This window comes from Hyperolius riggenbachi, chromosome 1, assembly GCF_040937935.1.
Source record: "Hyperolius riggenbachi isolate aHypRig1 chromosome 1, aHypRig1.pri, whole genome shotgun sequence".
Taxonomy (NCBI): Eukaryota; Metazoa; Chordata; class Amphibia; order Anura; family Hyperoliidae; genus Hyperolius; species Hyperolius riggenbachi.
Genome location: NC_090646.1, coordinates 516,256,572 through 516,274,283, shown reverse-complemented (window position 1 = coordinate 516,274,283; position 17,712 = coordinate 516,256,572). Strand labels below are relative to the sequence as shown.

General features: G+C 45.9%; 1 protein-coding gene across 1 annotated transcript in view; it reads left to right on the top strand.

The window, feature by feature from the left end:
* Positions 1 to 17,712, top strand: part of SBNO1 (strawberry notch homolog 1) — a 113,395-nt gene that overhangs the window by 52,203 nt on the left and 43,480 nt on the right. Inside the window, 8 exon segments of the mRNA XM_068244404.1 lie at positions 5,183 to 5,273; positions 5,363 to 5,444; positions 5,447 to 5,521; positions 5,640 to 5,783; positions 5,863 to 5,966; positions 6,233 to 6,388; positions 11,773 to 11,955; positions 12,042 to 12,139. Coding sequence (XP_068100505.1) covers positions 5,183 to 5,273; positions 5,363 to 5,444; positions 5,447 to 5,521; positions 5,640 to 5,783; positions 5,863 to 5,966; positions 6,233 to 6,388; positions 11,773 to 11,955; positions 12,042 to 12,139 — 933 coding nt within the window.

The following is a 17,712-nucleotide window of genomic DNA, read 5'->3' as shown; positions in this document are numbered from 1 at the left end:
GTGTAGCTGTGTTCCTACATGAGAAGCACGACCATGAAGAGGAGGGCCTTGGCTAGTTTCCGAGGGGTCAATGATGATCTGGTTGCCTCCCTCTATTGTTTAGGGTTTGTTGTGGGGTTTTTTTTGTTTTTTTTTTCTTTTTCATCACTTGATATTCTCTGACGCTGAAGCAAAAAAAAAAAAAAAAAAAACACAAAAAAACCTTATGATAAATTGTATATGTAGTACAGGAAACTCATAGAACATTAGTAGCAAAGAAAGTCTCATATATTTTCAGATACATAGTTGTGTTTTTTTTTTTGTTTTGTTTTTTTTTACATTGCATAATTCTGTCATATTTGAAATTACAAGCCACACTGTATTTTAAACTATAAAACAAGCAGAGCTAATGACCCTTATAACTTGCCTGCAGTAAAAATCTTATCTGTCTACCTGTTAGTTGACATATAAGTGCTCCAGAAAGAGCACTGTAGCTAACCCAAGTTTGGTCAGAGATGAGACGCTCTTTTGCATAGATAACTGAAGTCTTAACTCTTTCTGTACTGGGAACAATATTAAAAAAATTTCTTTACAACGAATACTCTTTCTTAACTGTACTACACATTCAATTTCATTTCAGTGTCACTTACACATACCTCATTGTGCTGTAGTGCAGTGCAGCTTAACCTCCCTGGTGGTAAGCCCGAACCGAGTTCAGGCTATGCCGCCGGGAGGCACCGCTCAGGCCCCGCTGGGCCGATTTGCATAATTTTTTTTTTTTTTTGTTACACGTAGCTAGCACTTTGCTAGCTGCATGTAACCTCCGATCGCCGCCGATCCGCCGCTATACGCGTCGCCGCAGCCGCCCCGAAGGCGATCGGAGGGGCTGGGGGGATGCCGCTCAGCAGCGGCTATCATGTAGCGAGACATCGTCTCGCTACATGAAAAAGAAAAAAAAAACGTATTTGCTGCCCCCTGGCGGATTTTAATAAACCGCCAGGGAGGTTAAAGAAAACCTGAACTGAAAATGAAAAGTCAAAATAAGCATACACAAGTCATACTTACCTTCCATGTAGTCTACTCCTCAGTGTCTTTCTCCTGTCCCGCGTCCTGTTTGTTCACTGTGATCAAGGGAATTTTCCGTCCTCCATTTTGAAAATGACCATTACCCCATAACCGCTTCCTGGTCAGCACACAGTTAAACTGTAACATCGCCCACTTGAGCTATAGGGAAACATGGACATTACCTGGTACATCAGTTTTCCTCTCATCTATAACTGACAGCAACTGATATTTTACTGACAGCAACTGATATATTTCAGATCTGACAAAATATTGTCAGAACTGGAAGGGATTATTGTCAGAAGAAAATGGTGAGCTTCTGAGAGGAACTGATGGCAAGGTAACTATGTAATGTTCATTTGAAGTTACCTCATGTGTTTATTTTAAATATTTTTACTCAGTACAGGTTCTCTTTAAAGAGGAACTCCAGCCTAAACAAACATACTGTCATTAAGTTACATTAGTTATGTTAATTAAAATAGATAGGTAATCTCTTACCCACAATGTTTTAAAAGAACAGGCAAATGTTTGATTTCTTGATGGCAGCCATCTTTTTGGTTGAAAGGAGGGGACAGGGAGCATGAGACACAGTTCCAACTGTCCTGTGTCCTGAGCACCTCTCCCAGTTGCTAGGCAACGTGAATAACATAGGAAATCCCATCATGCTCTGCACAGCATCAGGGGGGGGGGGGACTGGCTTTTTTCTTTGATGGGAGGAGCTTAGCTAAAATTGCAGCTAAAAATGATGCTTTGGTAAGAAAAACAAAGTTCTGATGCTGTGAAACTGTTAAAGAAACACCAAGCCTTTTCAGTTCTGCTGAGTAGATTTTCAAAAAGAAGGTAGGGGGAATGGCTGCGCGTCCCTAAACACGTTGCAATTGAATGGTTAATCACACAGGCATACACCGCCTCTGTCAGACTGAAAAATGCATGCCCTGCATCCTAGACAAGTGCTAACATTTATTATACTAGGAGGAACTTTAGCTTCCAATATGGTTTGCATGCAAAGTTTATTATACCAGACACTTGCGCCACGGTGAGGCAAACCTCCGGGCAAGTGACCTAACCTAAATTTAAAACCTTGGGAGCAGCTAAGCAAAAAAAGTGTAACTTACATTTTGTTGAACAGCGAGGAGAACGCCAGCGCATACCACTAAGGCTGCATGTGAAATGACCACCAGCTCAGTGTGAAGCACCCAAGTAGATTTTCTGCACACTTTGCATTCAACTCCGATGCAAATCTGCTACTACTTATTATGCAAACAGGAAACTCTGGAGGAGGGGCTGGGAGCAGCCAACCTGAAAGTTACATAGTTACAAAGTAAAAAAAAAAGGTGGGGGGGGGAAAGGCTGCGCGTCCCTAAACACGTTGCAATTGAATGGTTAATCGCACAGGCATACACCGCTTCTGTCAGACTGAAAAATGCATGCCCTGCATCCTAGACCAGTGCCAACATTTATTAAACTAGGAGGAACTTTAGCTTCCAATATGGTTTGCATGCAAAGTATATTCTACTAGACAGATGTGTTTAGATGTGTTTCGGGACGCGCAGCCTTTCCCCCCACCTTTTTTTGACTTTGTAACTAAGTAACTGTCAGGTTGGCTGCTCCCAGCCCCTCCTCTTGAGTTTCCAGTTTGCATAATAAGTAGTAGCAGATTTGCATAGGATTTGCATCTGAGTTGAATGCAAAGTGTGCAGAAAATCTATTTGGGTGCTTCACACTGAGCTGGTGGTCATTTCCAGGGGCGTCTCTAGCCATTTTGTCACTCCAGGCGGGCCCCACCCTGTGGTGAACCCCACCCCTCCAAGACCCCCGAAAATCATAATACAGCAGCGTTTCACCAGAAAATACTTATTGCGGCATGGGTTCACCAGAAAATAGTTGTAATGCAGCAGAGCGTTCACCATAAAATATACTTATTGCGGCATATACACACACACACACACACACACACACACACACACACACACACACACACACACACACACACACACACACACACACACACACACACACACACACACACACACACACACACACACACACACACACACACACACACACACACACACACACGGCAGCCTTAGCCCTAATTATCAAGTCACATTTGCAAATTGCTAGCGATTGCTATTGTGATTTTGTCGTGCACTAGCCCAGAAAGGAGGAGTGGAGTGAGACTGAGAATAGCAGGAGATGGAGCAGAGAGCTAATCTGTATTGCAGTCCCAAATTACACAGAGACTAGTTGCCGGTAATAGGACTGCTGTCCCTGCCAGTCTCCCACACAAGTCAGAAGAAGCAGCCCTCCCTGGAGGTCTAGGGACTGTCAAAACTTTTTCAACCTGTTTAACACCTTATCTGCACATGCAGTCATTATAACAAAGAGGAGAGACAAGACCTATGTTTTCCCAGGGGACCCTCCAGGCAAGCTCTGCATCATGCTGTGTATATTTACCAGCTTGCCTGTCCTCTAATTGCACTTTTATCAGCTAGCCTAGTGTTTCACATTGCTGTACAACAACAAACCTGAATACACCAGACCATCCCTAAATCACTGAATAAAAGGTGGCCTGGGGGGCAGTCCATGCCTGGCTGCTAATCCTGCTAAGCTCACTTTCTACATCCACGCAGTTACCAGTAGCAGAGAGAGAGGAACTGAATGAATCAGTGAAACAGAGTGAAGAGTCAGGACTCAGAAGCTGATGCTGTACTCGGAGCCTTCTCTCACTGACTCATTACTGTGGTTCTTTGAATCATTGAGCTGAAGGAACTGAATTAATCAGTCAGTGAATCCAGTTATGAGTCCAGTCAGGCGCTGCTGGTTAGCTGCTGTTGTGTAAACTGATACCTGAGTGGGCTGAGAGCCATTTCTTCTCTCACTACTCAGCAGTGCTCCTGGCTCCTCCTTCCGACTCTAGGCAAGAATTTATAGCTGCCCTGGTGGGTGAGACGCCTGTGGTCATTTCAGATGCAGCCTTAGTGGTATGCGCTGGTGTTCTCCTCGCAGAGTAGATTTTTAGTCCGGAGGTTTCACTTTAACCACTTAAGGACCAGGGAATATTCCAGTGATCGGTGCTGCATGGGCTCTACAGCCCGCAGCACCGATCAGGTATGTGCCAGGGCGTCTCAGACTTCCGCCCCCCCCCCCCACCTTTTCGCCCACTAGGGGGGATGTCTTGCTGGGGGGTCTGATCGCCGCCGGCTATTATTGATTTGCGGGGGGTGGGCTCCTCAAAGCCCCCCTCCGCAGCGTTTTTCTCTGGCCTCGCCTCCGTTCCCTCCCTCTGGTGTCCCCTCTGAGCGCCGCAGGACGGATTTCCGTCCTGCGCCTGATAGGATAGGCTTCTGCCTATCAGATGCAGGCGATCCCCGGCCAATCAGAGGCCGAGGATCGCTGATCTACGTATTTTTTCTTCCCCGCCGTGTTTACATTATGCGTGCGAGCCACGATCGGTGGCTCGCACGCTGTTCACGGAGACAGTCCCTGTGAACTGGCATGAAAGGGCCGCTTCCATGCTATACCACTAACGGCCCGCCGACGCCTATCGGCGTTTAGGCGGTCGTTAAGTGGTTAAAGGATACCCGAAGTGACGTGACGTGATGAGATAGACATGTGCATGTACAGTGCCTAGCACACAAATAACTATGCTGTTCCTTTTTTTTTTCTTTCTCTGCCTGAAAGAGTTAAATATCAGGTATGTAAGTGGCTGACTCAGTCCTGACTCAGACAGGAAGTGACTACAGTGTGACCCTCACTGATAAAGTGTTTTATAGTTGGAATTTCTCATCAGTGAGGGTCACACTGTAATCACTTCCTGTCTGAGTCAGGACTGAGTCAGACACTTACATACCTGATATTTAACTCTTTCAGGCAGAGAAAAGAAAAAAAAAGGAACACAGCATAGTTATTTTGTGTGCTAGGCACAGTACATACACGTCCATCTCATCATGTCACATGTCAGTTCGGGTATCCTTTAATGTGATGTTTACTCTGCATGCTTTTAAACGTCCTATATTCTCATTGTTGCTATGTACTGTAATGCACCTCCTTATCTTCTGATCAGTAATTTACATACCATAGATTTCTAGGTTGTATCTACATTTCACATGCAATTTACACTTTTCTTTCCCTGCTGTAGGTTCAGTGTGTCCAATGACTTAAAATATGATGCAGAAAGGGATTTGAGAGATATTGGAGCAAAAAATATTAGTGTACATTCTCTAAACAAGGTAGGTTCAATAGCTTCTTTCAAACAGTTTTGACTTTTATTGCCTATTTCTTAACCTTTCTAATTTGTAAATGATTTTTTTCTTTGCAGTTTAAATATGGTAAAATCTCATCAAAGCATAATGGAAGTGTCAAGAAAGGTGTTATATTTGCAACCTATTCTTCTCTAATTGGGAAAGCCAGTCTGGTGGTAAATACAAAACGCGATTAAAGCAGCTCCTTCATTGGTGCGGAGAGGACTTTGATGGAGGTTGTATCCTTTTTCATTGGGTTCAAACTGTTAATTCATTCAACACTTTGCTTTTATACATGAAATCGTATACATGTGGGTTTTTTGTTTCCATTGCATGTATTTTATTCCTTAACAGTAAATTAGATTGTATTTGACGAATGTCACAAAGCTAAAAACTTGTGTCCAGTTGGTTCTTCAAAACCAACAAAAACTGGATTGGCAGTGTTGGAGCTACAGAACAAACTGCCTAAAGCCAGAGTTATATATGCTAGTGCCACAGGTATGTAAGTTTTTGTGTTCTTACTGAACCAAACATACTTCCCTTCAAGGTTTTTAGTTATGTTAATCTTGTCTTGTAGGTGCCTCTGAACCAAGAAATATGGCTTACATGAGTCGTTTGGGTATTTGGGGAGAAGGAACTCCCTTTAGAGAATTTAATGACTTCATCCAGGCGGTAGAAAGGGAGGTAAGATTGTGCTCTTATAAAAAAAAGCCTCCCCTGATTTCCAGATGTAAAAAGTCATTCTGTAACAGTACGTTATAACTATAAAATGTATCCACAAATTAACGCTCAACTGAAGTGAGGGATATGGAGGCTACCTACCATGTTTATTTCCTTTTATGCATTTTGCCTGGCTGTCCCTGCTGATCCTCTGCATCTACTACTTTGCAGTGATTAACCTATTGTGTGTAGATTTTTCATAAATTTGTCAACATTTGTGTTTTGCTAGGGGTGTGGGCGCCATGGAAATTGTTGCTATGGATATGAAGCTGAGAGGCATGTATATAGCGAGACAGTTGAGCTTTACTGGTGTGACCTTCAAAATTGAAGAAGTTCCTTTAACCCAACATTATGTGAAAATGTACAACAAATCTGTGAAGTTGGTAAGAATATGTCAAAAGTATACTGATTGCTTCTGGGTTACCTCTCTCTCTCTCTCTCTCTCTCTCTCTCTCTCTCTCTCTCTCTCTCTCTCTCTCTCTCTCTCTCTCTCTCTCTCTCTCTCTCTCTCTCTCTCTCTCTCTCTCTCTCTCTCTCTCTCTCTCTCTCTCTCTCATATTAGTCACTAAGCACTGATTACGACCTGTGGCGGTTGCCCACAACATTGGCGCAGAACTGCGTCAAAATTGGCTGTCAGGTTGTCCGGCCCATCTTGCATGACTATGAAAACCACACAGACGTGTCATAGATAGCATAGTGTCCAATGTGTCCATTATAATCATAATGGACACCACAAAAAAAACATGAACGTAGCCATGAATTACTCATTGGATCCCCTGTGACCGTCCTCGGTGGTAACCCAGTGCCATAGGATATTAGCCTTACAGTGGATCACATATCAGATCTGCTGCGACCGTCCCACGCCAGGAACCCAGCATACTGTGATTGTAGCTTTACAGGGTTGTTGCAATATTTTTTTTTTATTTATTTTTTTTTGGCTTAGACCGAACCTGTCAGGGTTGTCGGCATTTTGTAAAGGCACAGGTTTAGTTCGTTCCACAAAGGGCCTGAAATACTTTGGTAAAGAGGAACTTAAGTTAAAAATGATGGTTAGGAACAAAAAAAGTCCATACATTGCAAAGTGAGAAGTTAAACTAGAAAATAGATGAAGAAGTGATCAATACTTGCCATGTAATTTGTTCGTTTGATCCACTGGGAGCCTGCAGGTAATCATATTTACTACTGGCAGAAAAGAAAAAATGTGGCTAGAAAACAGCAAAAATCTATCTAGCCACACCCCCTTCAGCACCTCCCTTTCCTTAACTTATTTAATGTCCTAACTAGATGCGATGTGCCTGGTTATATGTATTTTGTTCTTGTTACTGACCCCTGTGGCTAGGGTCTAATTCAGTGCACTCCCTCCTTCCCCTGTATGTGTTTGTCAGCATGCACACATCTTATGCTGGTTATGTGCATGGTGCACATGGATACATTACGTTAGCTCCCTTGTGCGATTGGTAAGATGCACTATCTGTCCCAGGAGAGGACGTCAGGATGTGTGCTCCTAATCCATTGATCGGTTTGATGCAATGAATGTGTTTGCATGTCTGCACTATGCATGTTACAGGGCCAGAGTTAGGACACCTATGTTTACCTGGGTACTTCTGCACAGTATAGGTGACTAAGAATAAGAATGCATTCTTCTGTGAACTAAAACCCCGGCTTTTAACTTAGCTGTAGGGATAACCGTTGTGCCTGGATGAGTGAATCTGTGAATGCATGTTTGAGCATTTGCATGTGAGAGTGCGAAGGGTGAATAGATTTTTGCTGTTTTCTAGCCACACCCCCTTCAGCACCTCCCTTTCCTTAACTTATTTAATGTCCTAACTAGATGCGATGTGCCAAGTGTTTTGTAGTGGGTTCCAGGCCTTAGACAATTTCAGGTAACAACACTAGTCAGTTTTCAGGTCAGTTTGACTGTTCAGCAGGCCTTTTGATTTTTTGATGTGATCTCAAATACAAACTGATCCTCCTACATACAAATTGATTTGTTGCCAAGTATGGTGGCTGACTCGAATGAGGATCCTACTACTTTTCTGAAACGAGTCTACTTTGGACTTACTCCAAACTATTAACGTATGCTAGATCCTCAACAGAGGTGGCAACAACTAACAGCCTTGTCCAAAAACAGTCTAGCATACGTACAATTTATTTATTTTTTATTTATCTGTTGTAATTATAAAGCGCCAACATATTACACAGTGCTGGACATTAGTTTAGGTTACATACAATATTTGGGGGTGACTTACAGCAATATGACAATACAGAAATACAAGAAAAAACAGATCACGCAGCACAGTATGAGTACAAGGTAATGCTTAGTCAGTCACTGAATGGGAGCATGGAGATTAGGCAAGTTAGGTTCACTCAGATGCATAGCATAGGTTCACAGTAATGGAGGGGCATGATCAGGTAGGACACAAAAGGATGACCCTGCCCAAAGGCTTACAATCTAGAGGGAGCGGTAGGGACATGAAGGGTAGGGGACCAGAGTTCAGCTGCGGGTTTCGAGCACTTGTTTGGGGTGGTAGGCCAGAGTGAAAAGGTGAGTTTTGAGGACCTTCTTGAAGATGTTGGAGGAGGGGGCTGCCCTAATGGGTGGAGGTAGGGAGTTTCATAGTGTTAGAGCAGCTCTTGTGAAGTCCTTGCGGCGTGCATGGGACTGGGTGATGCGGGAGGCGGTCAGGCAAAGTTCATTACAGTAGCTGAGTAGGTTGGACAGGTTTTGTGGACAGATTTGTAGGTCAGGCACAGTATCTTGAATCTGATTCTGGACTGGATAGGAAGACAGTGGAGGGATTCACGGAAGGGAGCCGCCGTAGTGCAGCGATGGGAGGAGTGGATAATTCTGGCTGCCGCATTCATGATGGACTGCAGTGGGGCTATTCGGGTCATAAGGAGACCAGATAGAAGGGCATTGCAGTAGTCAAGGTGGGAAATTATGAGAGCATGGATGAGGAGTTTGGTGGTGACAGTTCAGGAAAGGGTGGAAGTTGCAGGACTTTGTAAGGTTTTGGACATGGGGAGTGAAGGAGCGTGTGGAGTCCAGGGTGACACCCAGACAGCGGGCTTGAGAGGTAGGGCGAATGGTAGTGTGGTTAACAGTGATGTGCACATCTGGGAGTTTAGGGATGGCTGGGGTGGGAAGATCATAATTTCCGTTTTGTCTAGATTTAGTTTCAGGAACCTAGCAGACATCCAGGAGGAGACCTTATCCATGGTAGTGGGGGATATGTTGGGTGTGGAGGTAGATCTGGGTGTCATCAGCATACAGATGACAGTTACAAGGCTTAAAGAAAACCTATACTGAAAATTAAAAGTCAAAATAAACATACACAAGTCGTACTTGCCTCCCGTGCAGTCTACTCCTAAATCTATTTTTCCTCTCCTGCGTCCCGTTTGTCCACTGTGATCAATAGAATTCTCCGTCCTCCATTTTGAAAATGGCTATTACCCCATAACAGCTTCCTGGTCAGCACACTGTTAAACTGTAACATCGCCCACTTGAGCCATAGGGAAACATGGACACATCAGTTCTCCTCTCAGCTGTAACTGACAGCAACTGATATATAATTGGCAGCAACTGATATATTTCAGTTCTGACAAAATGTTGTCAGAACTGGAAGGGATCACTGTAAGAAGAAAATGGTGAGCTTTTGAGAGGAACTGATGGCAAGGTAACTATGTAATGTTCATTTGAAGTTACCTCATGTGTTTATTTTAAATAATTTTACTCAGTACAGGTTCTCTTTAAGACTTCAGTTTACTTTCCGGAAACTAAGACATGAGATGTTTTCAAAGCCAACCTGTGATGAACAAAGGGTTAAAAGATACTTCCTTGAGCCCACCGTTGCTTGCTTGTGGCCGTGTTTGTGTCAGGGTATGATCTTCATACTGGGCATGCGCAATTAAGGTCTGCGCATGGCCAGCAGAACAAAGCGCTCATGCATGGAGGAAAAAAGGCTTTGCATGGCCAGCTTTGTTGTACTTGGCATACACTGACCTTACTTGCTTATGCCCTAGTATGGAAAAGCTCTTACCTAGACGGGAGCTTGGCCTTACGCGTTATGGTGTGATGAAGAGCACAACGAACTTGGGCAAGACTATCCGGGATGTATCACTGACACACCGAGGGGGTTGACAGCCGCTGTACAAACACTTGATTCTCAGCAGAGGCAGCCCTGACTGACCGCCTCAGCCAAGAACCACCTAGCGTGTACAGCGCTTTACTCATGGTTGCCAGCAATGCAGCTAAAGCTCAATATTTGATTGATTTTTCTGTCTAGTTTCTTCTTGCTCAGTGTGTAATAAAGCATCCTCCCCACTGTTTATAAAATGTAACTTTAAACAAAATCAGAAGTGGTTGGTTTTGTATCGCAGATTTTTTAAATTGCCATTTGATCTATTACAGAAATTCCCTCACTGCATTATTCTGCATCAACTCGTAATTATCTGTATCTTATTGGCCATCCCTTAAAACCTAAGATACTTACCTTGGGAGGGGGAAGACTCTGGAGCCTAATGAGGCTTCCGCTGTCCTCTTCACCCTCTGGGATCCAGCACTGGCAGCCCCCGAATAACGGCAAGGTAAATATTTACCTACGGCGAGCCTGCACAGGCGCAGTAGCATCTTTCTGATGGGGCTCAGGCAGAACTATCAGAGCCCGATTGGGTCCGCACGTTGAATAGTTCCGCCTGAACCCAAACGAAAAGCAGTTATTGCGTCTACGCAGGATTGCCGCAGGCAGGCGGTACTGCGTTTGCTGTACAGCCTACAACCTTGTCTGCTACAGTTTCAGGGGAGACAGTGCTGAATCCCTGAGGCTTAGGAGGATGGGGGAAGCCTCATTAGGATCCAGAGGCTTCCCACTCCCAAGGCCCAGGGTTTTTTTTTTTGTTAGTCTCTTTAATGTTGAAAAGAATGGTGTATTAGACTCATATGAAACTATTAATAGACTTGTACGTACCTGGGGCTTCCTCCAGCCCCATCCACATGGCTCGCTCCTCCGTTGCCTCTATGACCGGTACCGGGTCCCGTCACTTCAGCCAGTCGATGCAAGCGCGGTGCGCTCCCTCCGTAAAGCAGGCGCCAGCGAGACGAAGGGAGTCCCTGTGAATGCGTACAACTGGCCGCGTCCGGCAGAAGTGACTGGACCCTGTACTGGCGATAGAGGCAGCAGAGGACAGCGACGTGGGAGTGATCCATGAGGATGGGGCTGGAGTAAGCCCCAGGTGTGTATAAAATCTTTCATTTTCCCTTCTCTGGTTTCCTTTAAAGCGGACCCAAACCAAACATTTTTTTAATTAAAAATATTTAGTTGCACCACTCTGACACGTACAAAGATAAATAAACACTCCTTCAAACCTATGATCATTTGAGTGCATGCTTTTCACCCTTCTCTTTTCATAGCTAGGGTTATACTGGGGGCGGCCATTAGCAATTCCTCCATTGCCGGACACCATCTACTCCACCAGTTTGCCGGAAAAATCCCGGCAATTTGAAAGGAAGGGGAGGGGTTCCTCCAATAAATGTAAAATATTTTATATTTGTCATCATGCAGCTGAAAAAAGGCTGCTATTTATTATTATAATTTAGAAAATAGATTTTATTTCTGAAATCTTGTATTTTTAATTTGGGTTCACTTTAAGGATGAATCAAAATGTACATACCACTTTTACAAATTTAGAGTAACTTTTTTGTTGTTTGTTTAAAGCCTAGTGTTCACCTAAACCTGTGTTTGTGTTTTTTGTTTTTTCTTCTTTTAAGTGGGTGTTGGCCAGAGAGAGGTTTCAACAAGCTGCTGACTTGATTGATGCAGAGCAGCGAATGAAGAAGTCAATGTGGGGTCAGTTTTGGTCTGCACATCAGAGATTTTTCAAATACCTCTGCATAGCATCCAAAGTCAGGAGAGTGGTACAACTTGCACGCGAGGAAATAAAAAACGGAAAAGTAAGTTTGGGCTATGCATATTTAATTGTAAGCATATAATAGGATTTCCACAAGGTATAACATAAGTGCTCTTCTGTTTTCTTTAGTGTGTAGTTATTGGTCTCCAGTCCACAGGAGAGGCAAGAACACTGGAAGCTTTGGAGGAAGGGGGAGGAGAGCTGAATGACTTTGTGTCTACAGCAAAGTGAGTTCTGTTGGACATAGACCCATTTATTCATTTGCTATTTGTTTGTTATTCAGAACTTACATAGTGCCATAGTTATTCAGCAGTATAGTTGATCAGTGAGCTGCAAATAATTCCGGCTTGTGTTCAGGTGTGTAATGCAAATTGTATGTAGACTGGATTTAACCACTTGCCGACCGCCCACAGCCGATGGGCGGCGGCAAAGTGCACGCCGAAAGGACCGCAATACGCCCATCGGCGTTGCGTCCTTTCGGCATGTGCGGGGAGCGATCGCGTCACTGGTGACGCGCGCTTACCTGACAACTGGCTCCGACCACCCGCGACAACAACCCGCCGGCCGTTCGGAAGCGCCGGCGGGTTTTTAACCCCCGCGATCGCCACATGCAAAGCGTATAATACGTTTTGTAATGTATACAAAACGTATTATACAGGCTGCCTCCTGCCCTGGTGGTCCCAGTGTCTGAGGGACCACCAGGGCAGGCTGCAGCCACCTTAGTCTGCACCCAAACACACTGATCTGCCCCCTGATCGCCCACAGCACCCCTCAGACCCCCCCCCCTCTACCCACCCCCCAAACCACTGTTTGCACCCAATCACCCCCATAATCACCCATCAATCACTCCGTCACTATCTGTCAACACTTTTATGCCCTAAACTGCCCCCTGGGGGCTCCTGATCACCCCCCCCCCCCCCCTGTGTACTGTATGCATCTATCCCCCCTGTAATGACACACTGATCACCTGTCAATCACCCATCAATCACCCCCTGTCACTGCCACCCATCAATCAGCCCCTAACTTTCCCCTTGCGGGCAATCTGATCACCCACCCACACCATCAGATCGCCCACAGACCCGCCGTCAGATGACCTCCCAAGTGCATTGTTTACATCTGTTCTCTCCTCTAAACACCCACTAATTACCCATCAATCCCCTCATATCACCACCTGTCACTGTTACCCATCAGATCAGACCCTAATCTGCCCCTTGCGGGCACCCAATCAACCCGCCCACACGCTCAGAACGCCCTCAGACCCCAGCCCTGATCACCTCGCCAGTGCATTGCTTGCCAGTGGTGTGTAGGCGTGGAGAGGCGGCGCAGGGCTCTGTTGATCTGCTGCCGCTGCCCCGGGCAATCAGCGGCGCCACCCACGCCGATCCTATTACGGCATTGATGGCTCCCAGCACGTTCCAGCCACGGAGGACGACGCTGTGCAGGCCACCGGCCACCCTGCTGGTCGGGTGCGCCTGACCCAGAGGTCAGTGTCCACGTGGTGTGGGCCTATGGTACATGGCCTGCACAGATGACGCCGCTCTCGGCTGTTCCGGCCACTGCGATCAGCTGATGCTGAGCCGCTGCCAAGGAGACCAGAATAACACATGGAGGGAGGCGACAGCTGCAGCAGGAGCCGCCGATCAGAGCAGCATGGAGCCCCAGGAGACAACCCACACAGCTTCTCTGCTGCCGCTCCCCAGCCGACCAAAGCCACGTGGAGCCTCAGCCATGGATAGCTCCTGGATCTGATTGAGGGCCGCACCAGCCATCGGGTCACTGGCCATGCTGCTCTTTCAGCCACCAGACACTGTAACAAGCAACCATCGGGACACAAGCATCACACTGCCCCAGCAGCCATTAGACCCATGCTCTCCGCTGCCAGAGCCTCTCCACCACAGGGTCAACAGGGTACCCGATATCCTGCACTCCACCACCACTGTGCCTGCAGCCCCATTGTTGTAAATCAGCTGCACGGTCAGCCTTTGGGACTTATGACTAGGCCACTAGCCAGCTGCAGCAATGCCCAGGGACTATCTCTCTCCTCTCTCGCTGCTCTGTCCTCACTTTCTCTCTCACCTTATCTTCCTTCCTTTTCTCTTGCATCTTCTCTCGCATCTCTCTCTCTTCCCTAGGGTTGGACTGGGGGGGCATCTGATTCAAGTATCGCTGCAGAAGCGTTTGAGTGCCTATACGGCAGCGGATTACCCCCCCTCCAGTCCTTCTCTTGGGTCCACTTGTAAGCTTCTATTCCCTATATCTCTCTACGCTTCTTTTCCCAGAATCCTGGGGGGCATCCAATTAGCTGCAGAGCTGTTGAGCGCTGCAGAGAAGGTAGCGCTCCACTCACATAGCACTGGATGTCTCCTCAGGACCTTCCACTATGTAACTAGGTATTATGTTCCATGTACTGTGTACTCACTACTAAATGTAATGTACATTACTGCTTGCGTTTTGCTGTACCATCACCGACCCTGTATGTGTCAAAAATAATTCCGGGTACAACCCCTGTTGTACTTGGCAAAATAAAATTATTCTGATCTGTTCCCCTCCTCTAATCACACCTTGAGACACCCATCAATCACCTCCTGTCACCCCCTAGCACACCTACCCATCATATCAGGCCCTAATTTGCCCCGTGTGGGCTCCTGATCACTCGGCCAAACCCTCAGATCCCTCTCAGACCCCCTTCCGATCACTCCCCAGTGCATTGATTGCATCTATTTTCCCCTCTAATTACCCCCTGAGACACCCATCAATCACCTCCTGTCACCCCCCCCCCCCCTCTCCCCCAAGCACTCCTATCCATCAGATCAGGCCCAATACAACCTGTCATCTAAAAGGCCACCTTGCTTATGACCGGTTCCACAAAATTCGCCCCCTCATAGACCACCTGTCGTCAAAATTTGCAGATGCTTATACCCCTGAACAGTCATTTTGAGGCATTTGGTTTCCAGACTACTCCTCACGGTTTTGGGCCCCTAAAATGCTAGGGCAGTATAGAAACCCCACAAGTGACCCCATTTTAGAAAGACACCCCAAGGTATTCCATTAGGTGTATGGTGAGTTCATAGAAGATTTTATTTTGTCAAAAGTTAGCGGAAATTGATTGTTTTTTTTTTTCACAAAGTGTAATTTTCCACTAACTTGTGACAAAAAAATAAAATCTTCTATGAACTCGCCATACACCTAACGGAATACCTTGGGGTGTCTTCTTTATAAAATGGGGTCACTTGTGGGGTTCCTATACTGCCCTGGCATTTTAAGGGCCCTAATCCGTGAGTAGTCTAGAAACCAAATGCCTCCAAAATGACCCGTGAATAGGACGTTGGGCCCCTAAGCGCACCTAGGCTGCAAAAAAGTGTCACACGTGGTATCGCCATACTCAGGAGAAGTAGTATGTGTTTTGGAGTGTATTTTTACACATACCCATGCTTTTTTTTTTTTTTTTTTTTTTTTTTTTTTTTACACACAATTGTCCATTTACAGAGAGATTTCTCCCACCCAGCATGGGTATGTGTAAAAATACACCACAAAACACATTGTACTACTTCTCCTGAGTACGGCGATACCACGTGTGGCACTTTTTTGCACCCGAACTGCGCTAAGGGGCCCAAAGTCCAATGAGTACCTTTAGGTTTTCACAGGTCATTTGCGACATTTGGTTTCAAGACTACTCCTCACGGTTCAGGGCCCCTAAAATGCCAGGGCAGTATAGGAACCCCACAAATGACCCCATTTTAGAAAGACAAGCAAAGGTATTCCGTTAGGAGTATGGTGAGTTCATAGAAGAATTTTTTTTTTTTTTTTGGTCACAAGTTAGCGGAAATTGATTTTAATTGTTTTTTTTTTTTTCACAAAGTGTCATTTTCCGCTAACTTGTGACAAAAAATAAAATCTTCTATGAACTCACCATAGTCCTAACAGAATACCTTTGGGTATCTTCTTTCTAAAATGGGGTCATTTGTTTGGTTCCTATACTGCCCTGGTATTTTAGGGGCCCTAAACCGTGAGGAGTGGTCTTGAAATCAAATGTCGCAAAATGACCTGTGAAATCCTAAAGGTACTCATTGGACTTTGGGCCCCTTAGCGCACTTAGGGTGCAAAAAAATGCCACACATGTGGTACCGCCGTACTCAGGAGTAGTAGTATAATGTGTTTTGTAGTGTATTTTTACACATACCCATGCTGGGTGGGAGAAATATCTCTGTAAATGACTTGTGTTTAAAAAAAAAAAAAAAAAAAAAAAAAAAAATTTATTTACAGAGATATTTCTCCCACCCAGCATGGGTATGTGTAAAAATACACCCCAAAACACATACTACTTCTTCTGAGTACGGCAATACCACATGTGTGACACTAGGTGCGCTAAGGGGACCAGGTGCGCTAAGGGGCCCAACGTCCTATTCACAGGTCATTTTTGAGGCATTTGGATTCTAGACTACTCCTCACGGTTTAGGGCCCCTAAAATGACAGGGTGGTATAGGAACCCCACAAGTGACCCCATTTTAGAAAGAAGACACCCCATGGTATTCTGTTAGGAGTTTGGTGAGCTCATAGAATTTATTTTTTGTCCCAAGTTAGTGAAAAATGACACTTTGTGAAAAAAACAATAAAAATCAATTTCCGCTAACTTCTGATAAAATCTTCTATGAACTTGTCATAGAAGATACCTTGCGGTGTCTTTTTTCTAAAACGGGGTCACTTGTGGGGTTCCTATACTGCCCTGGCATTTTACGGACCCAAAACCGTGAGTAGTCTGGAAACCAAATGTCTCAAAATGACTGTTCAGGGGTATATGCATCTGCAAATTTTGATGACAGGTGGTCTGAGGGAGCGAATTTTGTGGAACCGGTCATAAGCAGGGTGGCCTCTTAGATGACAGGTTGTATTGGGCCTGATCTGATGGATAGGAGTGCTAGGGGGGGTAACAGAAGGTGATTGATGGGTGTCTCAGGGGGTGGTTAGAGGGGAAAATAGATGCAATCAATGCACTGGGGAGTTGATCGGAAGGGGGTATCTGAGGGTTTGGCCGAGTGATCAGGAGCCCACACGGGGCAAATTAGGGCCTGATCTAATGGGTAGGTGTGCTAAGGGGTGACAGGTGGAGACAGGAGGTGATTGATGGGTGTCTCAAGGTGTGATTAGAGGGGGAATAGATGCAAGCAATGCACTGGCGAGGTGATCAGGGCTGGGGTCTGCGGGCGTTCTGATGGTGTGGGCGATTGGGTGCCCTAGGGGCAGATAGGGGTCTAATCTGATGGGTAGCAGTGACCAGGTGATTGATGGCTGATTAGTGGGTGATTAGATGGCAGAACAGATGTAAACAATGCACTTTGGAGGTGATCTGAGGGTAGGTCTGGGGCAATCTGATGGTGTGGGAGGGTGATCAGATGCCCGTAAGAGGCAGGTTAGGGTCTGATAAGTGGCAGTGACAGGTGGTGAATGACGGGTGATTGACAGGTGATTACAGGGGAGAATAGATGTATACAGTACACGGGGGAGAAGGTCTGGGGGGGGGGGGGGGGCTGAGGTCGTTCTGAGGGTGTGGGTGGGTGATTGGGTGCCCTAGGGGCAGATAAGGGTCTGATCTGATGGGTAGCAGTGACAGGGGGTGATTGATGGTGTGGGTGATCAGATTGCCCGCAAGGGGCAGGTCAGGGGCTGATTGATGGGTGGCAGTGACAGGGGGTGATTGGTGATTGACAGGTGATCAGTGGGTTATTGCAGGGGGGATAGAGGCATACAGTACACGGGGGGGGGGGGGTGTCTGGGGAGAATCTGGAGGGAGCAGGGGGCAGTT